At 37.7% G+C, this 27969-nt stretch overlaps 1 protein-coding gene across 2 annotated transcripts; it reads right to left on the bottom strand.

Annotated features, from left to right (window-relative positions):
* cemip2 (cell migration inducing hyaluronidase 2) lies at positions 1-26655 on the bottom strand. 2 transcript variants are annotated; one of them, XM_004072659.5, is made up of 24 exons: positions 26307-26655; positions 23378-23724; positions 23141-23281; positions 22129-22696; positions 20753-20922; positions 18175-18366; positions 15277-15443; positions 13875-14087; positions 12437-12642; positions 11162-11231; positions 10632-10760; positions 9910-9998; positions 8985-9116; positions 8086-8121; positions 7836-7991; positions 6274-6451; positions 4678-4893; positions 4378-4589; positions 4107-4289; positions 3663-3882; positions 3481-3582; positions 3221-3366; positions 3012-3118; positions 1-2910 (listed from the first exon to the last, which is right to left on the bottom strand). In XM_004072659.5, the coding sequence occupies exons 2-24, from the start codon at positions 23703-23705 to the stop codon at positions 2711-2713; spliced, it is 4161 nt and encodes a 1386-aa protein (XP_004072707.1). In that variant the 5' UTR covers positions 23706-23724; positions 26307-26655; the 3' UTR covers positions 1-2710. The 2 variants fall into 2 exon arrangements, with proteins under 2 accessions (XP_004072707.1, XP_078808959.1); XM_078952833.1 differs by having other exon boundaries at positions 26395-26505.
* Positions 26656-27969: the final 1314 nt, after the last annotated feature.

Raw genomic sequence — 27969 nt, 5'->3', positions numbered from 1 at the left:
TTTGAACACAAAGATTTTTTTTATTAGTCAATTTTGAAACCAATTGCTACTTAACTGACACCAAACAAAAACACACATAACACGGCCTACCAGTCATCTAATACAAGTCTATAATCAGTCTAAAATAACTATTTACAAAAGGTCATTACAAAACAAAATTCAAAATAAAATTGAACGTAGGTTGTGCATCTTAAGAGTCACTGAATGAAAGGCGAAAGACAAGAATGAACAGACTTTTTTTTTGTTTTTTGTTTTACAGTGAAGTGGTTTAAAAGGCCACAAAGTTCTCACACTCCCAACATTCTCCCTCATCCTTCAGTCATATACTAACACAGTCCTAAATGCATCAACTCTCAGTGGGGGAGCCCTGCTCATTTCTACACATTTAAACACTTTTTCTCGAAGTAAAGCTGTATCTATCCCAGCAGGTACAAGATCTATCTTTAGTATTACACAGTTCATAGTTACACTTGAAACAGACAGTCTCAGGTAATTCCATCAGAAGATGCTGTATTGGAAATAATGCAAATAAACGATATAAATAAGGCAAACAGGAAGAACATTCAATTTTTTGAGGAAGTACAAAGAAAATCCATCATTTTTACAGCACAAGTAACCAGCTTCTATGAAGCTGTCAGAGGGATCAGCTAAATATGAACATGAGATCCAGTGAATCCACAGAAGGATCCAAAAAAGGTGCATTAGGTGTTGAACAGCTGCGCGATGATCAGAGGATGTTTTCCAGTTAAAGATTTACTTATATTAGAAGCAGAAATACACAAAATAATCTTTTTTTAAAGTATGTGAATCCTTTTAAACCGTTTAGATTTCTGCATAAACTGGAAAGAAGAAATGTTCTGATTTCTGTATTGTTTAAATTTAAACCACAAAAACATGTTTATTGTCGTCATATTTTTTTTTTCTTTGGTAAAACATGACAAAATTGACAGCGCAAGGAGGAGGTTCTGAATCTCTTGGAAAATGACTGATCCAAGAGCCAAATGGAGTCAAGAATGAGCAATCTGGAGTTCAATCAATGTGGAGGGGTTTCTGGTTAAAGCCACCCTGCATGTCAACATGTCAATATTGAGTAGCTGCTCTCTAGAAGCATTGCCTGATGTGAACCATTCTTCTGTCACAGCACCAAAGATCAAGAAATGTCTTGTATTAGGCTGGAAACATTACAAAATCATGGAAGGACACTAAGTAGGAAGTGTCTCCTGTCCAAAAAGAAAAGAGCTCCTTAATCTTCCACAAGAATAGTGGCAACATATTTCACGGACATATGAAACCAAAGTTGTGTTGTTTTTTGTGATGTGTGGAAGGAACTGAATAGAACTATGTGGAGGGGGGAAAAGGCACAGCACACAAACATCAAAACCTTATTCCACCTTTGAAATACGGAGGAGGGAGCATCATGGGTTGAGGTTTGTTTACTGCCTGAGGGCCTGAACAGATTGCCATCATCGAGGGAAAAATGAATTTCAAAGTGTATCAGGACATTTTGTAGGAAAAGTTGAGGCCACCTTCCTACCAACTAAAATGCAGCAAAACAATGGGTGATGGATAATGACCAGAATGTCTGCACTAAAAGAAAGTGGCCCAGTTAGAGTCCTGACATCAACCAGGTGGAGTAGCTGGGGCATGACCTTAAGGGAATGATTCACTCTCAACATCCAAAGGATGTTGTTGCACTGAAAACATTTTGTAAAGATGAATAGTCCAAAACCTCTCCTGACGATTGCGCCGGTCGGATCCAGAAGAAAAGAGAAAATGTCTGCTTGAGGTTATTGCTGCCAAAAGAGTCAGCCAGTCGTTAAACCCAAAAGTTCTCATGCATGTTCCACCTTCTGCAGTACATTTTTACATGCAGGCTAAATGCAAATGATGAAATTTGCTTGTGTGGTTACGGATGTAAGACTTTGTTTTTCTACTGTGGGATATAGAACAGAACACACCTTGTTCCCAGTTTGTGCAGAAAGTGATATAAGGGGTTCACACACTTTGTCTTCCAACTGCATTTAGTTGGGACTCATTCAATATTTCTCAGAATAATTTGGTTTATTTTACTGCATACAGTTTGTCTTTATGACTAAGCATCCATTAATATGGATGCCATTTGGTTTGACCTATTATTCAGCAGCACAGCTAACACACCGACTCTGAATTGTGATGCCAAATGTTCATTTTTTGGCTTAGTATTGCAGATTAAATCTCTGATGGCCGTTTCATTTTCATTTCCAATTAAACCCATCTTTCAGGTACAATGCAATTTATTTTCATAATTACCTTGGGTCCCTGTGTATCTAATCCATTTTGTTTCTACTTTGGCAGTGAATCTGATGTATTCTGTAACCATTTACTGCAGAATTAACATTGATAGTGAAAAGCAACTCTTGTGGGTTACTTTGGCTTTTTTGGTCTGCAAGCTAATACACTGTATAGATGAGTCTGAAAACTTTGACTAAATGGCAACTTCTCAAGTCTCTAAAAAAGTGCATTGACTAAAAAAAAGCCCTAAGGCAACACAAACAAGGTCAAAGAAATACTCACCCTGCTCATTAAAACACACTTTCTTTCCATGTGAAAGTGACAAATCACCTTTCTCACTGTTAATAAATTAAAGGTTCAGCAGTTCACATTCATCAGCTGGCTTTTGTGTTTGTGTGCAAGACTGTTTTGATTAGGCAAGTTGTACGGTTCACATTGGTTATTGGAGTCCTGTGGATTTTCTGAGAAGCTCCAAGTCTTTGCGTGAATGAGCTGTGGGGGGCAAACAGCCATAAACCTCCAAATTTAGGGGGATGTAGCGCTCCTGCAGCTCCAAGACATCCTCACCCTCCCCAGTTTGCAGTGAAACCCATGATGGGGATGGAGAATCCCCCTGGAACCCCCACAGCCCTAAACTCTCTGGTGGGAAAAGGAATCGATAAGGTTTTTTGAAGACAAATATATTAAGCACACAGATAATAAAAAATAAAAAAAGAGTGACTTTCTTATGAGTCATTCACCTTTGTTGAGCAGGTCAGGGGCTTTGGCCAAACCAAAGGAGACTAGATGAGGTGCTAAATCCCTCAAGCCTTCAGGCTGACCTTGTGTTGCCATAAGAACGATTGACCTGCAGGCAAACGTAACAGTACATCATGCACGAGTCTGCAAAGGTCGATCATCAATTCCTTATTGTGGGAAATGCTAAACAATGAAGAACAGTCATTTCTACCGGTTTGGTATCCCTGTTTTTAGGAACTGCTCCATCTTGGAATCCATCCTTGCAAATGAATTCTTTTTGGTGACTTTTCCAGAACAGGCATCCACTGACACAACGAAGAACCCAGGCTTAGAGAAAGGCAGGGTAATTTCATTTACCTATTTGTTAAAAGATGAAAAAAAAAAAAGAATGAACATCCCCATCAAAGGTCTTTTTTCCAACAAACCAGAAAATGCTTTGGAATTAATATAGCAGCAAAACAAGACACTTACAGTAATAAATGAAACGTTATTAGAGTTCTCCAGCTGTTTTATGCCGAGGGATTTCACTTGAGTCTTGAGGTAAGAGGTCCATGGCTCACTGGAAAACACAAGCTGAAGAAAAAAAAATACAGTTACTAACACTGGCGTTGTAGACAGACTAATAGTTATTCGTAGAGGGATATAACACAAACTTGTTTAGCACCGCAGTCTTTGCATGGCAGAGTGTTTTGAGTTGGCATAGGCACCACTGCAGAGGGGGTCTTTGAGTACTTGGGGTAGGCCTTGGCTGTGCAATTACATGTCTGTTTGGACGTGGTTGTGGCCATGACTTTCACTCTTTCACAGCCTTTAGTTGAACAGTAGCTGTGACCATCACGATTAAATCGAGCCTGAAGGTAGAACCACAACAAGCTGGGCACAATGCAGACCCATGGGAAAATAGGGAGAGTGAAATTAACCATCAAAAGGGTTTATAGTTTTACAGATAAAAAAGTATTAAATGACAACTGAACGTGTGGTTTGCAAATTATGTTCCATTGGATTTAAAGCTAAACTAAACAATTATATTAAGAAGGAAAGCTAACTGTATTAGAAAAAGCGAAACTGAAAAAAAAACTGAATTTGACTTTTCTCACCCAACAGAGCGGTCAAAGAAATACTTTCTTTCCATCGGCCTCGCCTCCAGTTGAGCGAGAGATGACACAGTGCCGTAGTCTGTAATGTCTTCAAATGTGTTCAACTGCCTGTTGTAGATGTCAGACATGATCTGGAATGTGGTGTCTGATGGGTAACAGAGTCCCACCAACACCCAGTCCTCTCTGAGAGATGGAGAAAAGGGAGAAAATGCTAAACTACAGTTGGAGAAAAAACCTTTGGTTTCACACTATTTTTCATGCAGTTACTCACTTATCAAAGTTAATGAGGGAAAGAACTGTTTCTCTTGGTGCTGGTCCATTCCAGTGCAGAGTGTAGCTCTTGCTCATCATTAGTACAGGTTGGTACTGCTGAGACAGCGCCCCCTGGCTGTTAGTCCCCCTCAGTACCAGAGGAGCATCAGGATACTCGTCTCTGCTGATGGATATCATGAGGTTTGGAGCACCCTGTGTCTGAATAAACACCTTCAGAAGACGGAAGGATAAAAGGGAGTATGAGGGCACAGATGAAGAAAAGATCTGCGGGGTGGGTTTTGATTCCAGTGTCTCAAACCTGAGAGTAACGGCCGCTGCAGGTCACTGCATTCCACTGAAGAAGCTTCACACAACCAGGATGTTGGATGAGGTAATTGTCTGCTCGACCAGCATAGGTGTCCGGATAACCAGTCACTGACCCGTCCACGTCATGAAAAATTGAGTTCTTGTCCCCGTCTAGGTCATTCCCTTCAAACCACTGTCCAGGACGACCAAAAAATGCCTGGAGTTTTACCTGATGACATCATTTGTTAGGAGACAGTCAATAAACACGTAATGACTTGATTGATGTACAACAATTTAGTTTGAGAGCTTAAATGCACTTTTAAGTTCAGCTGCTGAGGATTTTTATAAAAACTTTATGAAGTACAATTCCTCTGAGAAGTTTTTTCATTAAAAAGTTAATCCAAGAACCCGGTGTAATGCCAAAATAAATTCTGCTTTTATATTTTAGTCAATATACAGTTCTTCACACAGCTAAAGTTTTATATGAACTGGAGGAACCAGGGGAAGAAACTTTAGCACCTTTACTCTGAAAGGTAATCAAACACTGTAGTTCCCCAACCCTGTTTATTTTCTTTAGTATAAATTTAATGAAAACAGACATTTTAAATAGTTATGCAGACAGAGAGGGTAAAATTATATCGTTGAGTTGCTTTGGTGAAACCAAATAGTTTGTAAATGTTGAGAGGTTTAACAAAACCTCCAGACGGAACTGTGAAAGCACTGATGTTGAGTTAAAGAACATAAAATACACTGTTGGCTGAAAATCCAGAAAGAAATATACAAGAGCACTTTACTGTGCCTCCACAAGAGGGCGCCACTGCTTCAAAATTATAACGTGAGACAATCACATGATCACATGTGAACTAGAACTAGAGAGCTTCACTATACACAAGCAGCACAGACTGACAAACTGTAGGAATACATAAATCCTAATTGTTTGTAAAGATGGTAAAAAAAAATATTTTTAAAAACACAGAAAAACACATTTCATTTTCTATTAAAAAAGAACAATGCTTTGTCAGAATCAAGTTTCTTCGTGTTTGTTTTTCCAACTCATACTTTGGAAAATTGAATACATTTTCAACAAAAGGTTTACTGATAAGATTTCCAATTAAAAATCATTTGCTGGAGTTTAAATGATTCACAAGGATGAAAGAATTAAAACAAGCATCTGAAGATGTCTATAAAAAATACTTTAGTTGACTTGTTTGTTTGCATTTCTGCATGAGACATGCATGTACCTCCATACACGTTAAAGCTCTAAATTACTTGTAAGGACTTTAAAGGTAAATTGATATGTTATCATAAACGTTTGCAAAGCACACAACTTAAGATGAGAACTTTCATGTTTTTTTTTTCTTCTCTCTGCACAACTTGTTTTTTTCCATTTTGTATGATTCAGAAAAGGTAAAGAAAAATGTAATTATAATAACAGCAATAATTATTTTTCAGTGGAAGTAATAGTCTGTTCATCACAAGTTTTGTAGAGCTATTGCCACTCTTAGCTGTTTTGATTAAAATGTGTTTTTATTTTAATGTTTTTTTCTTAATTTTTGTGCTAGTTTTGACACCAATGTTTGAAAATCTTTGAACTCAAATGGTTACTCACATCTGGGTGGAAGCTGAGCTGAGACAGGTTGTTTCTTGGAGTGAGCTGCCAGGTGTTCTTTAAGTTGAATCCTACAGCACTGGTAAAACGCTCTGGTGTTTGCATAAATCCACGAAATGTACTCTGAATTACCCTCAATGGGCCATCATAGATCTGGAAACCTCTGATTGGAAACGTCCTGAAGTATGGAAACAGATCCAACAGTTTAGTTTATTGAAGCAAGAAGGGAGGATTTTATGTTGGCCCTTGTTTGGAAGATAACATTTCAGAAAACTGTCTATAAGATGATGGTTTAGATAAAAAAATAACATTTTTTAATGCAGCAAGTTAGATGGGGGGGGGGGGTTCTTATTCAACTTGGAACTCAAAAATACAAAAAAATCTGTGTACAATCCTTAAATATACTTTTACATAAAAAAATATTGCAACGCAGTCTTGTTTTTGTTTTTTTAACTTTTTTCATGTGTCCGGTCAAGTAAAACTATTCTTTCTAGAAAGGAACAATAAAGTGTTAAATGATTCTGAAAACAATGAGACACCAGACGGGCTTACTGAGCTAGATGCCAGACCAAAATCTGTAAAGTAACGAAACGGGCCTAAAAAAGATAGTATTGCAAAACACATAAAGATAAAACTACTACTACACTTGCCTTGTGTAACAGTATCCTTACTTTTTTTTTAAATGTATAAAATATGTTTTCTAAATGAAAAGATGTCCGAAAAACAGCCCAAAATTCCTGTCTGGTGTGCCTGTTCACAAGGAAAGTTCTGGTATGCCTTCTTTTAAAAATCCCACAAATAATAAATGATCATTATAGGGAAGTGTCCGAAGGTCAAAATCGGAAATAATGAGAACTGGATAAAAAGCCAGAAATTTCTCTTATCAAAGAGAAACTGCAGAAATTATGAGAAAAGCAAAGAAACATAGGTGAGCAAGCCAGTAAACAGAGAAGCTCAAGCTGCCACTGATGCTTCTGAGAAAAGATAAAAATACAGTTTTTCATTACCAGGATGCTAGAAGTCATATTCTTGCAGCTTTTTTTAAATGTCTTAAAATTAAAAAAAGAAGGAAGTGACAAAACAGAATTTCCTCTTAAAGGTTTTTCTTAGTTTGAAACAGCTGTAACCTTTCTTGGCCTAATGAGGATTTACTTGCCTCTGTTTCGGTTTTTAACACTATTCTAGAAATCAAATGACTGTAGTTCCCTAGTTTCTCTCTCAGACTCGCATATTATTCCGAATATGTAAATGGTAAATGGCGTATACTTATATAGCGCCTTTCTTCCTACAAGGACAAAGCGCTTTACAGTCACAGACCCATTCACCCAGTCACACACACATTCACACACACAGTCACACACTGGTGGTCGCTCCGCTGCCAAACACAGGCGCCCGCCTACCACCAGAGGCAAGGTGGGGTTCAGTGTCTTGCCCAAGGACACTTCGACTCATGGGCGTGCAAGGCGGGAATCGAACCTGCAACCTTACGATCATGGGACGACCGCCCTACCGCTGCACCACGGCCGCCCGAATGTGTATATATATATATATGTGTAACGTACCTGTTTCTAGGCAGTGTTCTGAATTTTCCATCAACCCCTCCTGGTCCCCAGTATTTATTTTGCCCCCCGTTGTTTCCTCGGTTGCGACTTTCACCCACAAACAGGGACTGTTTCACCTCCTGGCTTGAACCTTCATCTTTCGGGTAGCTGCCATCACTGAGAGATAATGAAACAGAATCCAGTCAGACATGTTTGACTGCTCTTGTGTGCTTTCAAGTAATATAAAATCTTAATGACTTGGAGGACACACCTGGCAAAAGACAGACCAACTCCATTGTCAGCAAAGCTGTAAAAGAAAAAAGAAAAGTTTAGCATCAACAAGCAGTACCTGCATTATTGGTTACTGGGAAGAATCAACGACTTAAAAATAAAAACCAGACAGACAAACTTTAAATTATGTTACTATATATCATTTGTTAGTTGCTCTTTGAATACTACCTATAGACTGTAGCATAAAACAATGTGAATTAGAAAAACAAGCTTTAGAAGCAGCAGAACCTTCAATTATTTGCAGCAAAAACCGATGCTCTTATTTTTTTCACTATTTCTTTAAAGTCCCACTCTGGTCATTTTTTGAGCTTTTTTAAAAGCAATCCCATTTATGCCATTTTTAGCCAAAAGCAAAACATTTTTGCCATTTCCTGCAGAGCGGTGTAGTTCCTTAAAAATTCACCCGAGTTGTGGACAGGACCATTGACGCCAAGCAACCCGGCCCCCTCTTCCCCTCCTCGTTACTGAGAGTTCTGTTTATAGATTTTCCTGCTAGCTTACAGCCCCAACCTAACATTATCGGTGCAACAAAAATGGCGAGCGATATCGGTGCTGTCCAACTGTACAGTTTTTAGCCAGATGATTTCAGCTTAGACCAGGAAAACAAAAACACACATGGACCTGCAGTTGAATGCATCCGAATGGAGCGGGGCAGGGAGCTTGTGGCCCGCCTGATGCATTTTCTATGTCACAAATATGCCATTTAGCATTTTGTCATCTGTTCACAACAATTTGAATAAAGAAATGCAAAACAAAAGAAAACATGATTTTCATTGAAGTAGGTCTTTAAACTTAAACCAGTAATCTTTGGTTAACTTTGGAAACTACAGTCAGTGTTGTAGCTCAGTGTAACAGAACCCCAACCATAGCGCATCTCACCCCGAGTTCTGGATGATGATGTCTCCTCCTCTTATCCAGGCCCCCAAGTCATTGTTTTTAAAAGAGATCAGAGTGTCGATGACGGCCGCCACCCGGGGCTGATTAGGGTCGGCATTCAGATGAGGGCGGAATCTAGAGGAAAAGCAGCAGAATTTTGTTACAATCCAAATCTGAATTCACATGTTTATCCTCGCAGATTTATGAAAACCACGACTGAAGAATTCCTCAAAACAAATTTAACTATTCCTGTTTTGTATCATCAAATTATTACACATCCTCATAATTCTCTCAAAAACGCTTTCAATGGAATTCTCTGCAATCACAACATTCCCTCTCTATAACAGAACAGTTACGCATTTCAATTCTGTCCTCTTTTGAGCACAAACCCTTACACTAACACAGTGTATGTGTGCATTCAGCTAGTGTGTGCACCCGGGACTCTCAGCGGACACCAACATTTTTTCCATCCAGTTGAAGGCGGCATTGGCTTCCAGTGGAAACTATCAGTGAAGCCTTATTTTCTCTGTCAACACAGACCTAACCAATTTCCACAAAAATCCAGGAACACGCCATAAATCCATCTGTCTATCCCTGTCAATGGTTGTATCCCCGTGGACAGACAATGCAAAGCTTTCACTGACTATAAACAGATACATTTATTAACAGTGGCATTGAACAAACATTAGTAAACCACAAATAGCTTCATACTTACAACATGATGCATGTGAGAACAAACCACAACATTAAAACACGCAAAACTCTGTCATAGTCCACATGTGAAATATACAACACACAAAAATGAGACTTGGTGTCCAATAACACAAACTTTCAAAAAACACTGAAAACAGTGTTGTGGTAATAAAATATAATATCTAGTTGTAGTCTTAATAAGTTGGTAAACTTGCTGCAGATCCCACATACAGACCTGGCACTGTTCTCTAAGCAGAGGTATTCCCGTGGATCGGCAGCGCTTGCATTGGTGGTCTTCACACCTTTATCAATGAATAGTCCTGCCTACAAAAACAACAAAACAACAATATCACTGCAACATAAAAACCCTTTCTTTGATACTGCATTTAACTACGGAAACTGAAATAGATTTTTTTTATTGCTTGAATGCATTGTGGTAGTGATGCTAGTAAATTGATGTACCATGCGGTAAGGTTTATAATTAAATTAAGCTGAACTTTACTGGACAGAGTTTAACAGGAAGTTCTCTTTTTTTTTCCAAATATATATTTTTAAATGTGAGCTGTAATAATAAAAAAAGAGGACAAGAGTAAGATTTGTGTGCCCTTCTTAAGCAAACTCAAATCTGGCCTTACAGTTTGTATAAGCAAAGTCTAGTCTTCAACCTTAGGGTTCTTTCCTTTATGGAGGGCTGCTGTGGTCACACAGAACAAAGAGCTTACAGTTCACCTGCCTTCTACCTGTCATTACACAACAGAGCACCATTGTGGAGCTCACTCATAGGTCTGTGTTTATGCATGCATGTTGGCAAGAAAAAGGTAAACTCACGGATTATGACCAATATATATATATTTTATAACTACTGCATTCGGTCTGTGTGAACCATTTGGGCAGAAACAACACAAAGAAAAACAGCTTCCAGTGCTATGCCGAGAGGTACACTAATACTAATGCCACCTTAAAGTTGGAGTGCACACGGTTGTTGTAAAAAATTCCAAGAGGGGTGAGCTCTGCCCTGGTCTCTGGTACAAGTCCATGAGAGTCTCCTGTAGAAGAACTGTGGAACACAAAAAATATGCCAGCATCCTGGAAAAAGAAGGACAAAAAAAGAAATGGAGAAATGTTTCATGTGCAACAGTGCCAATTGTTATCGTCACGTACTACTCTTTATGTTTAGGTCTCTCTGCAGTGCTGACATGAATTTTAAGTTCAACTGAAAATACCCCCTACTGACGAATAACCAAGACACCGTCACACCTCTATTTATTTGTGCCAAAATACACATTATATTTTCCAATATGAAAACTTAAGAGTGTCTCTTACGTCAAACGCTAAAGCTTGTTAAGTCCATTTTTATTGATGGATCACTTTGTAAAGTCTACAAAATTCTTTCATTTTCCACTCTAAAGCCACTTTAAACTTTCAACAACACTTTCTCTTTTCTGTATTTATTAACTTGTAAGAAAAAGACTATTTTTTGCTACTACCTGAGAGCCAGCAGCTGCATTGCTGATGAGGTTGTTGTTGGGGTTGGCAATCCAGAATGTTGAGACTGCCCTGCAAAACACCCCCCCCACCACACACAGACAAAGAAATGATAACACACGCATGAACAGAAAATAACAGACACGGGGCCTCATAAGGAGGAGGGTTCACATCAAAGGCACTCGTGATTTTGGTATGGTTCTCTCAACAATCCTCCCCTTCCAGGATCTTCCCTGGAAGGAAAAGAAAAAAATCCTGGCCAAGATCTACAACTCCCATAGAAAAAGCACAGATAGGCCTTCCTGCATCTATGCAGAGCCATTTCTTTAAGTCCTGACATAAAACTGTCTAACAAACAGGAGAGACAGTTACCTCTGTTCAGTCAATCTCTTGTTCAGCACTTCTGTCAAGAGGATGTGAATCATTAGCTTTTCTTTTACGTGTGTCTGCAACCATTTACATACAGACTCAATAGTAAAAGCTTTGATTAATAAAAACTACTTTGCTCTGCTTATTAAGCTGTGTATTTGTTAACTGAAATAATACCATGAATGATAGGAAGGTAGTAGTAGTTTTCTTATTGCTATGTGTAATATATTTGTTTTACATTTACTAATTAAAATAAGCTATAAGGAAATTGTAAACTGTTGTGAAGTCCAACAATTTATGAGAACAAAAAATCAAATGTGGAGACATTTTTCCAGGGCTGGATACCACAACCATTGTTTTAAAATAGTGTTTGTTTTTTTTAATAAATGTTAATATCTTCAAAGTCTTCGAGCATGTCAGTTTTTAAGTTCCACAAGTGAAGGTTTTCAAACAGGAAAGCTGCATTGTTGCCTGCATACTCAAAATATGATTGGAGTGGGAATTTAAGAGTGTTTACAAGTTACTAAATCAGATGGTTTTTCTAAATATACTTTTGCACTGTGAACAAACATGATCTAAACATGTTTGATTACACAGATAAAATGCTGCACACCATGTGTTGTATCATGCTCTAAATGCATTGACTGTTTTCCTGCTGAAACCCGTTTTTTGTTGCATCTTTTTAATAACTTGACATTTAAAACATCTTCATTACAAGATGCGACTCTTTTTACATCTAGACATACCAGTAACACAAACACAAAGAAATCGTGTTAATTGTATTACTTCCATACTTTATTTTTTAACTCTTGGAAAAGTAATCTACCAAGCCTGCAAAAAGTTGTGTTTATTCCCTTATTATAAAACCTAAATCTTCAATTATGCAAACACTGATCAGAAGCTCTTACTTGCACTCTGTACTTGGGGAGGGAGTGTAGCCCTTGTAAACGTTCTCCTTCATGCTGACACAAACAGTCTCATTGCGATCAGTTGGCAGAAGAGTCCCAGGTCGAGTCAACAGGCCAAGGTTGTGAAACAGAGTGTTTCGCTGTTCTATCCCATCCTCCATGAAAAAACAATGGCCCAATGTGTCGTAACCAACAGTGTTCTTCACCTAAGTCAAAGAGGGATGGAGAAAGTTAAATAAGAGTGTTAAGAAAGACTGATGTTTAAAGCCTTTTTTTTTTTTAAAGGGACAACAACACATCCTAGTACAAATGAACAAATACTGAAACACAAAACCAAATCACTGAACAAATTGCCAAATGACAAAAAACAATTCCGCTACAAATTACAAAATTCAGAAACAACAACGAAAGCGGAGACACTGCTTCTAACAGAAAGGGACGTAATATAAAACTAATTGTGTATGATTCTTAAAAGTTGTTTATTGCTGGTTTCTTTATATGGACATTATAAATACATAAAACAGTCCAAAAGCATTTTTTAAACAGTATTGCTACAATAAAAATAACAACAATGTTTAGCAAGGTAAAGTGTTTACGTCACTTCCGGTATTAAGGGTTTTCCCTTTCCGTTAAACAGCTGGCCGGCAGAAGATGGAAAAAACTTAATGAAAGCGAGCAGCTGCTAACAAAAAAGGAATACCTTTAATATCAGACGTGACGCAAAAACCTTACCTTGCTAAACATTGTTTAATATAATATAATATATTTAAATAATATACCTCACAGTAATAATTCTATGAGTTTTTAAAACATGCCATTGTAAAAAAAACAAAAAACAAAACGTTTTCCATCACCTCCCTCCTATCATAAAAAAACTGAGCAATAATCTGGTGATTTAAGAGTTCAGATAGACTATCAGCATCATGTGATCCTCATTAGAAGGAGCATATCTACACCTACTTTACTATAACGAAACAAAGCACCCAACCAATGATAGTAATATTCTCGTCAGTGTAATTTGAGTCGTTGCTCAAGTCAAGATGACACTTAAGGAGTTCTTATCAATTATGAAATACCTGACAAAAATCATTCTAGTGTACGCTGGAGTATGTGGTACAAGCTCCTGAGCCATAGAGACATAGATTATTGTGTGGAGTGTGTGCAGGCAGGGATTTCTCTCACAAATATTATTCAGTCAGTGTGTGGGGAATTTTGAGCCAAGAGGATTACCTCACATACTGTTGTTTATATGACCTTGAGTCAGTTTTTCATGATCAGCAGAGAGTTGCTGAGTGTGAGTGTCTGAGGTGGTGGGGAACACTGCTGTGTAATGAGAGGCTTGGTATCTGTAAGCATACCTCTTGGTCTAGTTTATAGTAATCTACTGTAACAAGATGAGCAATGGTATACACATTTCCATGTCATGGCTATGACTAACCAGGAGCCCATTGGTAGTGTGGATTGTCAAACATCGGGAGAAAGAGTGATGTATGGACAGTCCGTCCACATAGGTGGGCTCCGAGTATCCTCCCATCTGGTCGACATCACCACACATGTGAAAGTGGACGGGGTAGCGGCCTTTTTCCCGTTGCTGACCCATGTTCTTCAACTCCACGTGTGACAGGTGTACTGACGAGAAGTTACGCAACACCTGCGAATGATGGGCAGAGGTGAAAAACTGATTCTTTTTTAAATCATTAAACTTACATTATACTGCTAAAGAAATATAGTCTGCCCTGTTTAAATTGCACTAGTTTTCTTGTGGGTAGTACACAGATTAAGTCACAAAAACATCTGGTTGAACTATAGACCAAATTCAGGGTTTGAATTGTCATGATATTCTTCACCAATTTCAAATAACTTTCTACTTTGAAACTTTTATAAAAGTCTGATCATGCAGTGATGAAAAGAAAAAGAAAAACCTGGCAAATGTTAAAGACAGACTAAGGTTCAAAGGGGTCCACATTTTATAAACCCTACAAATATAGAAGCAAAGCAATAAATTCCACAAATTAAAAAAAAAGAATTCCCTAAAAAGAATTAAGCTAAAATGCTTCATTTCACACTTTACACTTTTCTTGTATTTTTTGTGAACTTTGTCATGCTTAAGCTACAAATAAAAAATGTTCATAAATTTTAAATTTCTCCTGGCAGCAGGAAGGACTAAAACAGGAGTTTTCTTTTCTGTTGTTTTTTATAACCCTTTCCTGAAAACGTTTTTTTCTGTTTCATTGAAGTTTTTTGATTATTCCAAAGGACTAACTCCCAGCAAACTCCTGCTCCGCTGTCTAATAAAAACATAAATCTTAAATCTGTCTCTCAACAAATGAGCCCTCCCAATGTCAGTAGCATATCACAGTGTGGTTTCTGGTCTGAGTAAGTAAATCACATTTCACGTTCATGTGTTGCTAACTAACAGTAAAACTCTTCAGCTTTTATACATGAAAATCCAAATTGTTCTTCAACCCAATTCAAAACTATTTAAATAAAGTATGATTCAACAGGTTTAACTTTATTTTAGATTTTGTTAAAGTGTATGTACAACGGATTTCACCCAAATTATTAAGTGTTGACGGCATAAAAAGTCTTTGGGATGTAGCTAATTTCATACCTATCAATTCATTATTTAAAGAATTCAAAACTATTGGTGAAAAAGCGACATTTGGTTTTGCTAATTTGGCTTAAAAGTCTATTTTTGACTCAGAAATACAGAAAAATCCAAACTTTCCAAGATAAGAACAGTCAAAAAAAGCAACAAATAAATTATGAAATATTTCCACAAGTCCAGACTTAAAAAGTGACTGTATTTTAAAAAGACCACCACCCATCCACAGTCATACCTTGATGTGACCCCCAAAAGTGTCATAGTTAAAGTACTGGCAAAAATTTCCATAGCACGAGTTTTCCATTTCTCCATAGATTAGAATATTTCTGGACAGCAGAGCGACTTCAGCACGCATGTCCACTCCATCGATTACCTCTCCAACATGGGTGTATTGAGGCTTCCCTATTGAGCACAGAGGAGAAGAGGGCTGGTCAAATGTGACAGCAAAGTGCAAAAGTGAGAAGACAAAAAAAAAAAAAAAGACTTTCCACAGAGAGACTGTTTGGTTTGCAAAATCCAAATATCTCAAGAATTATGAATAAAAAAGAATACATGCAAAACTAGAGCGAATCAAATACATTTGAAGCATTAACAGACATTCTTGATCAATCATTAATAAGACTGCATTAGGTTGGAAAGTCAATTTGCTAAAAGCGTGCAAATGCCAAAAACAATGTGCAGCAGATTCCTCTGCTTGTCCTAATTTAGTCGTGTTTTCAACACAAAACTATGCTAAAACAAACTGCTCCTTCAGAGGTTAGCTCATAAAACTCTGATGAAATCAGCGCATTTGTCACAAACAAAAAAGGTTTCCAGTTGAGAATTTCACAGTTAAAAAAAAAGAGGCTGAAAAACCAAATTACAGGAATGTACAGTAAAAACATGCGAGTCTAAGAGTGCCAGTAAAAACCTCTACAACTTATAAACATTGTTAAACCCTAATTTCCTTAGTTTCTTCCAAAAATTTTACATCATTGCAACATCTGCAAAGGAAATGATGCTCCACTGAGCCAAAAATAAAAACATGAAATCTGCTGATCACACTTAAAGACTACAGTGAAAAACTTTGATTGGTGACCTAACAGGGAAAATAATTTTTAACAAATCTATTTATAACATCCTAGCTTCATTTGGGATGCCTATTTTATTTTACTTTGCATGTATAAAAAAAATAAGTTCACACAAAAACAAAGAAGGTCAAAATTATTACCCCTTGTTGTGCAATGATTTGCTTTACCTTTGTCATGTTCTAAGCTTCTAAAATCAAGTCAAACCTGAAGGTTTTCTCTCTTTTTACACACAGTCTAAAATCCTAAGTACAGCTTTTAATTGCTCCTTGAAAAAGCATTATGCCAAAATCAAAAGAAATCAGACTTGAGAAAAAGGATTATTGATGCTCACAAAGCAGGAGAAGAATTTACAAGGTGTTTTGAAGTGTCTATAACTGGAGTGAGAGGTATCAAGAAATTCAATGAGAGCCACACAGAACAGATCTAGGCTGGCAGACGTAGGCAGCAAAGGATGTCAAAGACTGGAAAGAAAGCTATTGAGAGATGTGTCTAAAGACCCCAGGACTTCACAAAACGAACCTAAACTACAGCTATTTTATTTCAAAAACTATGGTAAATGATGTCAGTTTTTTTTGTCATTTCATTTCCTGTCAATACACTGATGACAGGTGGACTCTGGTAACATGTGAGTCATCCCAATAGAGACTTGTGACTATGCTTGACACTTGATCTGAGTGATTTCAGACTTTCTGAGTTGTAAATAATCATCTTTTCTTTTCCAATCCAGAGCGTTCCACCAAAAGGTCAGCCTGTGCAAAATTCAGAAGAACTGCACATTAAAAAAATTATAAAAAAAGGGAAAACCTCAGACTTTGAGGGACATGAGAGAGAGAAAAATCCCACACTTAACGTGCTTGAAAGGGCTTTCTAAAAAACAAAAAAAAAGCAATTCAAGAAACAGCATGACAAAAAAGCTGTATTTGAACAGTCCCAAAAACTACCGTATACAGTGATTCCTTGCTATAACACGGTTTACTTTTCACGGTTTCGCTACTTCACGGATTTGCGTCGTGCATTGTGTTCTGCATTCTGATTGGCTAAAAAGTCACTCCGCTTCTTCTCTACCTGTGCGTCAATAAAGTTGCAGTTTAATATGTACACGTCTGTAAAACAGCTTGCCAATTTTACAACATGTACGTGCAAATCATCTTGCAATTTCGAGTTTCTCTAAAACCCATAGAAAAAAGAGCGACAACAACTGCCTATCACTATGTTCTTCCCCCGAACAAACACAGCTGCACCGCGGGCTTCAAATGAAGAAAACACTGCAGAGTGGAGTCAGGATGCAGCGGCTCAGTCTGAAGAGCAGTGAAATACACCTGAGTCACTATTTGTCCGAATGTACTGTATTATTTTCATAATCATTTTAAATTTTCTCCAGTTTAATCCAATACTCGGGTCGGGGTGGGCGGGGCTTATCTCCGCGATTTGAAGCCCTATGTTCACATTGATGATTGAAATTATTATTTGACAGTACAGTACAGAAGTTATTTGTTGAAAAAAAACGTTTCTAAAGTACTTTTATTTGGGAAACAAATGCTTGAGCCTGTAAAATGGTTTGTTCTTTCTTTTCAATGTATAATAGAGTATTTAATTGTATAATAATTGTAAAAAAAATAGAGGTTTCTACTTCACGGATTTTGCCTATCACGGGTTCTTTTTGGAACGGAACCACCGCGAAAAACAAGGGTTTACTGTAGTATCTTTTGGACCGCCAAAAATCAAATAAATGCTCTTCATTCCCTTCATTCATTCATTAAAAAGAAATACTAAAATTATCTTAGGTAAACAATTTAAGCAGGATGGAGTGTTGTTAGAATTATTTATCTCTATAGCCTCCAGACTAACTTCTAAGATTCTCCACTGCTATATTTATTCCTTGTTTTCCCCATTAAGTCATTTGTCTTCGTGAAGCACAACTGTTGCTCACATAAATCATGGAAAAAATAAGAATGTAAAATAAAAAAAGAATTACTGGGTTGATTCATCTCGTATGTCGGTGTAAAAGCTGTACATGTGACAATAAAAGCTATTCATTCATAAAAAGCTATTCATTCACTCACCTTTTATTTTCACTTGTGTCTTGGTACAATGGGGGCAGGGCAACAGGGTAAACTCTTCAGCCTGGTGCATGGAGTAGTCCGTGCTAGCAATTACAATTTTATCACCTGGTTGCCAGGTCTGCTTTACCTCATCCTGCAAGTTTAGCACCACCTGATCTTCAGCATCCACCTGGAAGCCCATGATGGGGTAACCTGGTGAGTTCAACAAGGCATTAAGGGGGGGCTTAGCCATTGCCGACAACTATCAAATATACCAAAACCCGCTAAAGCTATATAACCAAACAGTAAAACAGACCAGGAATTTATACTTCAAACATCCTCTCTGTAAATAAAAATAACCCCAGAGTCCTCGCCACCACAATTTAATCTTTGATCAACTGTAACAAAGAAATACACAATGCCAGCTGCTGCCTCATTGTTTGAGGACTTTGCAGACCTCTTCAGGAGCAAGATGGCTTCTGTGAGATCTAACATCATAAATGAACAGAAAATTATTTTTAATGGCAATGATGGCTGGACTTTACCTGAGGAAGAACTGGACAGTTTTGACCTGGTTGAAGCTGCAACACTTGGTCAAAATTTCTTCCAAGTTAATCCAACTACCTGATTTTTTTAGATCCTACCTCCACATCACTTTTGAAATAATTTTACGGGTCTTTTGAGAGTGAGATTTCAAATATTATCAACTCCTCTCTATAGACGGGTATTTTTCCTGCTGCCTTTAGAACTGCAGTGGTGAAACCCTTACTAAAGCAAACCAATTTAGACCCTTCTGTTTTTAATAACTACAGACCTGTGTCCATCTTGCCATTTTTAAGCAAGGTTTTAGAAAAACTTGTTTTTATTCAGCTTAATGAGCTTCTCTAGCAAAACAATGTCTTTGGGATAAACCACTCTGGCTTTAGAAAAACCACAGTACTGAGACAGCCTTGTTAAAAATAGTTGATGATATCAGGTGTGCCCTGGATTCAGGTCAGATCTCAGTACTGGTTCTACTAGATCTTAGTTCAGCTTTTGATACTGATGATCACTTGATCATTGTAAACAGACTTAAAAGTCTTGGCCTTTCAGGGACTGTTATCAAGTGGTTTGACTCTTATCTCATGGAGAGAAACTTTATGGTAAGCATGGACACACACTTTTCTGGGGTCCATGAAATCAATTGTGGTGTGCCTCAAGGTTCCATCCTTGGCCCCTTGCTTTTCAATATTTACATGCTTCCTCTAGGGAATGTTATCAGAGGTCGCAACATCAGCTTTTATAGATATACAAACGATACCCAGCTGTACATAGCTAGTGTATGTCTCCTGATGACACAAGATCAATAGAAGCACTTTTAAACTGTATTTTAAACTGTAGAATCATGGATTAACCAGGAAAAAAAACGGGAATTGTAGCTATCGGCCCTGAAGGTAAGAGAGAAAAAGCTAACGGAACTTTCATCAAGCCATTCAGAAACAGTCAGAAACCTGGGCGTTGTTTTTACTAAATTTACATTTAGTACATTTACACTTCTATTGTTTTATTTATTTCTTTATTTTTAATTTTGTATTTATTTATCCATCTTATCTTGTTTTATGAATTTTAGGTTATTAATGATTTATTTTAATCTACCTCATTTCAATGATTTATTGTTTATTGCTTTTATCAGTACGTTTACTCTTTAATTCTCATTTTTATTTTCATTTCCGTTGATTCTTCAGTTGGATTGTCTCCCTCTGGGTCGGCTGCTGTTCAGCCGCTGCTGCTGCTCTAGATGGGGGCCTGCACCTCCGCTTAGCTGTGGTGAGGCCGGCCCCGCCTGTGATGCTGCACTTGGCTGGTTATGCAGCTGTTCACAGAGATGGAGGTTCCAATTATTAATAGCGTTTTCAATAACAAACATTTTGTTTTTGCTCAGCCTATTTCCTATTTCTCATAGTCTTTCCCCATCAGTTAGGGGGTGGGAGGTGTAAAAGGGGTGGGGGGGGGGGGGTTCTGGGTAAGGGGAGGGGGCTCTTTAAATTTGTGTGCTTGTTCTTTTAATTTTTGTGCTTGTTTTTTAAATTTTCGTGCTTGTTTTTATTTTATTTATGTTGTTTTGTATTAATGTACAGCAATTTGTTTTTTTTTATAGGAAAAGTATTATTTAAATAAAGTTTGATTAGATTTGATTTATACTTGCGTATACTCCCTCTCATCACTACAATAACATCACCAAATCACTTTTTTTCCTCATTTTCAGGATGGCTTATTTTGGAAATTATTGATAAAAACTTTAAAAATAAGACATTTAAATTCAATACACAACAAAAAACAACAAAAAAGTGACAACAAGGTTTAGTGAAAAATTTAAAATAAATAAATACAAAATTAGAAAGAAGTATTTTTCTAAAATAGTAATTGATGGGCATTTTACACCAACGTCGGTCTAAGCATCTGGATAATTCACAATAATGACACCAAACATGACTAAAAACTGATTTTTTCTTTTTACAATGACACAATTCGGTAAAACCAAAATTTTCACTAAAAATTATACCTTAAAAACCGTAATAAGTTTGATTGAATCTATAAAAAAAAAAAAAACTCTCCTTACCAGTTTTCCATTCGCTGTAAGCAGTGACGGAGAAGCGAACTCCATCAGGAGTGGTGAAGTTTCGTCTTGCCACCGCTCTGCCTCCGGTGTTGAGGTTTTCGTGTTCCCTCACAGCTTCTGAACACGAGGAATTATCCCCACCAACCACAGAGACCAAAGCCCACGCTTCCCTGAAACAACCCAAGAAATTACCACTAATGGTAAAAAGAAGGGATAGACTTCAAAAGCTCATCTTTGTTTAAACAATGAAAAAGACAGAAAAAACTGTCACCATTTCCTCTGAAGACATTGCACCCCATTGAATATAACTCATAGTAGTTTTATAAAATAAATAAAACTCGATTCAGATAGAACATTTAAAATGAAGAAATGATGAGAGCATTATTGTAAAATGGCAATGACTAAATAAAGAATGGGGTGAAATCATTTCAGACTAAAATCTAGAGGGTGTGGATGGTGAATTCCATGAGTATTTAGGAGGGGTGTATGATCCCAAACATGGCCCTGTAGAGCAGCTCAACAGTTTTTGGGCGTTTCACACATCTTTCTTGTTCATTTTTTTAAATTGTATTGACATTACGTTGTATAATGTAATGTCTATGAGATGCATTTACTAATCTCTGGTAAAACTAGATTAGACACTTATGCCTTGTGATCTTAAACTGATCTACTTCTTAGTGGATCTTAATTTTTAAGATATTTTCAAAAAAAAAAAAACCTTCAAGATAAAACCTATAAAATTAACATAAAACATAAAAATAGTCAGCAAACACAACTGTGCCTTAAAAAACAGTTGGGTGGATGAAAAGATTGAAAAATGTCAACATCAAGCAGGGACAACTTATGTGGATTTAAAATAATAATAACAATATTACAAAAAATAAGAAACAAGTCGTGTCAGCACTCCTGCCCTCGTCAGCGGAAATGAATGTGGGAAAAGAACCAGTGACCCTTTGACTTCGGGTTTGGTCTCTACACACTGAAAAGCAAATGCCTTTCAGGGAACATAAATGCTGCAGCATTGCCAGTTTTTGCACAAATCCTGGAAACTCTGGCCATGGCCTCATCATCCTGTACGTCCTTCCTTTTCTGCTGGACAGTGATATGGCAGAAACACACAAGACACAGATGCAAGAAAAGTGACTCGGAAATATTCAAGGAAATTGGCAAATAAAAAGATACATAAGAGGGCATCTTCATCCAAGGCCAAGCATAGAACAATGGGATTGTACAGTCATTCACAGAGACCTCTATGAACTTGAACCATTATTAATAAAATAAAAAAATAAAAATAAAAAAGAAAGACCAAATGTTCTTTACTAGCACCGGGAGAGTTGTTAATTTGTTAACAATGTGTCTTGAAAATCTGTGCTTACCTGTACTTGAGATTATGGGCAAATCTGCTGCCGAGTATCTCTGCAAAGGCTTTCTTGGTTTCATCTAAGAAATTTTTGTCAGCAGAGTCTCCAACAGCTACAGCAACAATGCGACCAGCAGGCAAAGAACGGAGGAGCTGGGTGAGCCGTCGACTGTCATTACGCAGCTCATAGGTGTCGTAGCGTTCCGAAAACACAATAGCAGCTGTATCCTGGTCCACCACACGCAGATTGATGCCTCTGTGGAAGTTCCTCTGGAAAGAATAATCCCCTGCAGCCAACCCGGACGCCGGAATGGTCCGAGTCAGCAGAGACCAAGAAATTCTCTCTGCGCCATGTAGCTCTAGGGTGCCACCACCCATTACACCCATAAATTTACGACCGAATCCGGGGACCTCAGGGATGATCGTATCATCTGAGCGGCCCATGAGGGCGATGGTGGCTTGAGATCGGTAGCGACATTTGGGAGAGCCAATATGAAAAGATCCACCTCCTTCAATGAGGATGTAGTGTGTTCTCAAGGTGATGGTTTTGGAGCCATCAGAGCTGTCTGCAAAAACTACCCTACCTGGAAAAAAGGTGGAGGAAAAACACGCTTCAATTTTTGGTAAAAGATGTCCTGGATCGATTTTAGGAAAGTTATTAAGATCGAATTGCATCAGTCAAAGTGAACCAATATCTACTATTAATCGTATCAGCAAATACAAATTATAATTGTTAAATTGAATCATACTTTTACTGACATTTATCAATGATAGCTTACCCAGTAAAAAAAACATAAACAAAAAAAAACACATTAAATTAGATAGCTTAGACACCAACTAAACAAGAGTTTGCTGGAGATTATGGTAAACATGACAGTATCTAAAAACCAAAACACCCTGACCGAATGATGACTTTGGAAAACTCGTGTGTCTTCCCAGTTGCAGAGTTCTGTTACTAAACCCACAAATACGCAGGGCTGTTCTTCACCATAACAGACTATTTTTCATTCCACACAATCTCTGTTTACCTCCTGACTGAATAGTAAGTGAACGCATGGTCGCAGAAGATTCCAGCCTTAGCAAATATCCCCTTCGGACAAAGACGTCCATATCTGGTTGATGGCCTGGATTCCAGCTACTAAGGGACAGGTTGTGGTCCGGACAGTTTTCTGTAGATAGAAATAAACAGAATTCATAAGGAAATAACTTGTATTTTTAAACTACACGCATGTATATACCGGTAGTCATTATATATTATTACCAACCATCCAACACATCTCTACTCTTGAGACAGAAGACGAGAATGAGCGTGAGGAAGAAGGCGCCCAGTGACATTCCGCAGCAGATCAGCGTGTTCTTTCTTCGCTGGAGGTTTTGAACGCGCTCCCTGCGTTGGTTCACCTCTGAGAAACTAGATGTAGGCTGTTGTTCCAGCAGCAGGCCGCGAGGTTTTGACGGTGGAGGTGGTGGGGCTTTGGCAGGCGGAGGCGAGCGGACGGGAGCCACTCGGCCGGGAACATAACCCGGACATCTTGGGTGGTTAGAGGAGCCCAAGAAGACAGGGAAGCGGCTGGTGCCATCCCCTGTAGGCATGGTATACGGATCTGCTTACCTGAGGAGACACGGTTTGTCACTTCTCAAAGACATGCAAGACAGAATGGTAAGGAATTTATAAAAAATAATAAGTACAATGTGTTTTATTGTACTGTGTTTTTTTTCTTTACAAAAAAAAAAATGTATAAATTATGATTGTTATTCAGATGTTTATATTTTTACTCTTGTCAGGTATTTTTTAAACCAGTGCGGGTGAATAAAAAGGGGTGACATAACAACAGGCAAGCTCAAAAAAATTCAAGCAGAGGGAATACGCAGCACGAGCTGAACAAAGAAAATCACCATTTTGGGTGAGACAAGGCAATTACCAAATAATAAATAGCCTATTCATACATTAGTTATCAACAGCTGGCTGTGTTGGAGCAAGGTGACAGTAGTTCCTCTTGTCAACAACAGACTGTGAATAACATTCCTAGACCTAAACACAGCCAAACACATGGCACCAATTACAGTAGGGAAGGCAGAGATGGCTCTACCTCCCGTCTGTGTTCACTTGACTTTTCAGAAATGTTGAAAAACAACACAAAGGGATTAAATGTGGGTTTTCTACAAAATAAACTAATGTAAGTCTAGAATTGTGCAACCCAAGCATGGCCAACACCAGAGCAGGTCTGTTAAACCAAGGTGAGCAAGTGTGCAAGGAAATGACACTGCAGAAAAAAAAGGCTTCAATTGCACTTTTCTTTAAAATGATACTCTGCAACACTGTCTGCTGGTGTAGCGCCGTCTCTGCTGTCTCTGTGGACGTATTATCCTACAGTAACTTTAACAGAGAAGTGGGGTTGTATGATCAATGCATCAGAGACACAGACCACCACACAACTTGAAAGTGACATCACTACAGAACAACACACATCTTTGAGTTGCTAGGAAGAAGTGGGGTCAGATTTGCAAATCTGGAAAGAAACTCAAGATCATTCAGGGAATTTTTTTTTACTACCCAGCATGTTTGAGCCTGATGGCTGCACTGCTTCAACCAGCTTGTTCTAAACATGTTCTCATACTTCCAATGCTAATTACAGAGTGAGAAAATGTGTTTACATGACCATGGGTTAACTTTAAACTCAAGATCTGACTTATTTGGTATTATTGTTATTATTTCTGCTAAAATTATTTGGGCAGCAGTGCAGGTGAATCAGATGCAAAGACATTGTAAATTTCTATTTGAGTAGAAAGGTTTCTCCTTTTCTTTAGTTAAATATTTACTTTTGTACAATGTGTGTTTTTAAAGGAATTCCAATGACAAAAAAAATCAAATGTAAAACAAGTAAAAAGAAAAGTTCAAGTTTTTTTTTAATCTTAAATATGTCCAACAGAAATTTTTCACACAAAACAACAGATCAAGCCCAAATAACACACTTTTGTCCTAGAAAGGCTACACTGTTGCTGTGTGCACTTTGTGGCTGGTTTACCCTACACAGACAAAAAAAACAACAACAATTTTCACAAATAAAAGATACATATTTTGTGCTCTAAACAATTTCCTCTCAGTTTAATAATTTATATTTATGCATAAGAGTGTCTATTCACTTTTAAGTCATTCATTATGCATTTGTAAATACGTAAATTATTATCTTTTAAATATTTTCATAACATTCAATCAAAGACTATTGATTCTATTGATTTTTTGCACAGTTTAAGTTGTGAAAACAATATAATTCGATCTGGGTTTTTTTTCATTATTTCTATTGCTGTCAATCTTTTGTTTGTTTTGTTTTATTTTGGTCCTGATGCTGCCAAAGCTTTTTGTCTCTGAAGCACTTTCAGAATTACCTCAGTGCAATAAATAAAGCTTCTTGTTTTCCTTTGAGGTGGTACTTGACTCTTCTCTTTTTTCTTTTCTTTTTTTTTTGTCTTTTTTAACAGAGGGTGCATTGTTGGATAACAAAACCTTGAGAAGCACTTGTCTTGCCAACCCATGAAGTCAGACACACTACTCACAGATCGGCCATTGTCTTGTCATTCCAAATAGTCATTATTTTAGTCATGAGCAATTTAGAAAAAAAATCTCTTGAAATCAAAACAAAGAGACACAAGCAGAGGCTGGAAGTCAAGTCTCTGGCATTTGTTCAGGCCACAAAACAAATAGAACCTCAGCTCTGCTACTGACCTCCAATTGGTCAGAGTGTTTTTCCACAGAGCAATGAATGCGTCTGGTGCATTTCAGAAACAGAAATGAAATGAATGAATAAATAAATATCATGAATTACTATGAAAAATCATGCAGATATAATGAAGAAATAAGTGTGTTAAAAGGCCTGTGTGTGCGTCCCTGCATGTGTGTGTGGCACATGGACGTTTCCGCGTGTGTTTACAACGTCAACTCAAAATTCTGCGCGCGCACAACAAACCAGCACATTAGACTTAGAGGCAAAAGTGAAAAGCTTAAAAGTGCTGAACAACAAGGCGCGTTCGAGTGATAGATGTCTTTGTTTTTGGAGGCTAAAATGAACCAAATTTCAAACTGATTTTTAAAGATAGTACACGCTGTGTGCAAGTGTGACTCATTAGCTTAGTTCCTTTTCGCTACGCAGACCTGTTAGCCCTCGTTCTGAGCAAATGTGAAACGCAAAGGCTCACCCGGTGAATCCCCTTCAACCTCCTATGGCTGACGGACACAATAAGTGCGAGCAGCCCCCCGGACAGACGGACGGACGGTGCAGTCTACCGTTGGAGAGGCTTCCACTTCCACGCTCCTCCACCGCTGTCCATTTGCTCCCTGACGAGCACTTCGCACGAATGAAAAAGTTTCCCCCCCTTGACAATTTAAAGCTTTTCAAGTCCCCCCGCTTTAATAAGACTCCCTTCTTTCACATGTTTTGTTTTGTTTTTTTCTGCTGATAGGTGGACGCGGGTCCGTCGGGGAACCTCCAGCCCCACCGAGAGAAAACAGGCGCGGCTTACAGACAGAGGAAGTTGTGATGCGTTCACTTACCGTCGGAAATGTTCCCAGTAAAGGATGAAACATCCTCGTTTTTTATATGCAGTCCAATGTTTTGTTTGCCCATCCTTTGCTTAGATTTATCTTCATGACACTCCCCTCGTAAAAGTTGCATCCTACCAAAGTTAGCACTGGGCAAGAGGTTAATGAAAGGCTGGACCTTCAAATTTCCCCTTTTTAATCACAGTTTTGAACATATTGTTACTCACAGCCTATCTGACTGACGGGGACCACTAATAAACTGCATACTTACTATATGCACAATTTTAACCATGCATTATGAATTATGTAACTGATATCAGGAGCACTAAATTTGCAATGCTTTACCCTCATGGCTGAAGTCTTGTATTGTGCATTTCAAAATTATTCTGAAACTATTCTTTCCCTTTTTAGTTCACTGAAACATGTTTTCCTTGCTGGTTTTAATTTAAAAAAAAATGTGTCCCTACTTCTTTAGTTAGACAAAACATGTTTAGTCAATTGGTGATTTAAATAAATGTGTTATTAATAATACTACTAATAATAGTACTGGTATATCAGTTTAGCCTTTAGAAATAAAACCCTTGAAAAGCATCTTTAAAATGTTTGTAAAATTACTGTAACTTCTAAAAAAAAAAAAAAAAAAAATCAGGTGGGGAAAAAAATAAGCAAGGTTTGTGACCCTGTCTGCACAAATGGTAAAAACAAGGAGCAGACAAACTAACAGGTAAATGTTCACAATATTTAGAGAAATTATCTAATAAAATTCATTGTATTGATGAAATATCACCCATTGTTTCTCAGAATAAAAAAAACGTTAGCAGGTCATTCTAAAGGCTACCACTGACGACTTTCCCTTTTTATGCTTAAAAATAAAAACGTCCATAGTTTGTATTTACAGTCAATGAAGAAAAAAAAAATCCAAGCTACAGTTCCATCTGGTGGTGTAAAATGGAATATCATCTATGAGTACAGAACTGAGCAGAAAAAGAAATGACTGACTTGCCAAGCTTGTATTTTGTGCCAGTCACAGGGTGGTTTTCAAAGAGTCCTTTCCCACAACCTTTCGTGTCATGGCTTCATCCTTCCTGGTGATGAACGTTCATAGAACCAACAGAAGTGACCTCTTGACCTCAGACTCAAACATGTCTTTTTTTAAATGTAAACTCTTCAACTCGGGGGGGGGGGGGGGGGGGGGGAATACATGATTCCACAGGAATGAAATATGGGATGAAAGAGTGTATTTTTCCTAAAATACACTTTCACAGAGTACATTAGGATAATAATAAACAATACTCAATGTTTTCTGCTGTTTAATGGATT

This window comes from Oryzias latipes, chromosome 9, assembly GCF_053564925.1.
Source record: "Oryzias latipes strain Hd-rR chromosome 9, Olatipes_Hd-rR_3.1".
NCBI classification, from domain to species: Eukaryota; Metazoa; Chordata; class Actinopteri; order Beloniformes; family Adrianichthyidae; genus Oryzias; species Oryzias latipes.
This window is presented reverse-complemented; position numbering and strand designations above follow the sequence as displayed.

Bases quoted from the DNA above. Each gene is read 5' to 3' on its own strand.
- cemip2 (XM_004072659.5), bottom strand. From the start codon at position 23,705: ATGCCTACAGGGGATGGCACCAGCCGCTTCCCTGTCTTCTTGGGCTCC. The intron at 15,444-18,174 runs GTGAGTGAATGA...TGTGCTCAATAG, and splicing joins GACACAAGTGAAAATAAAAG to GGAAGCCTCAATACACCCAT. The intron at 4,290-4,377 runs GTGAGTAACTGC...TCCATCTCTCAG, and splicing joins TCCCTCATTAACTTTGATAA to AGAGGACTGGGTGTTGGTGG.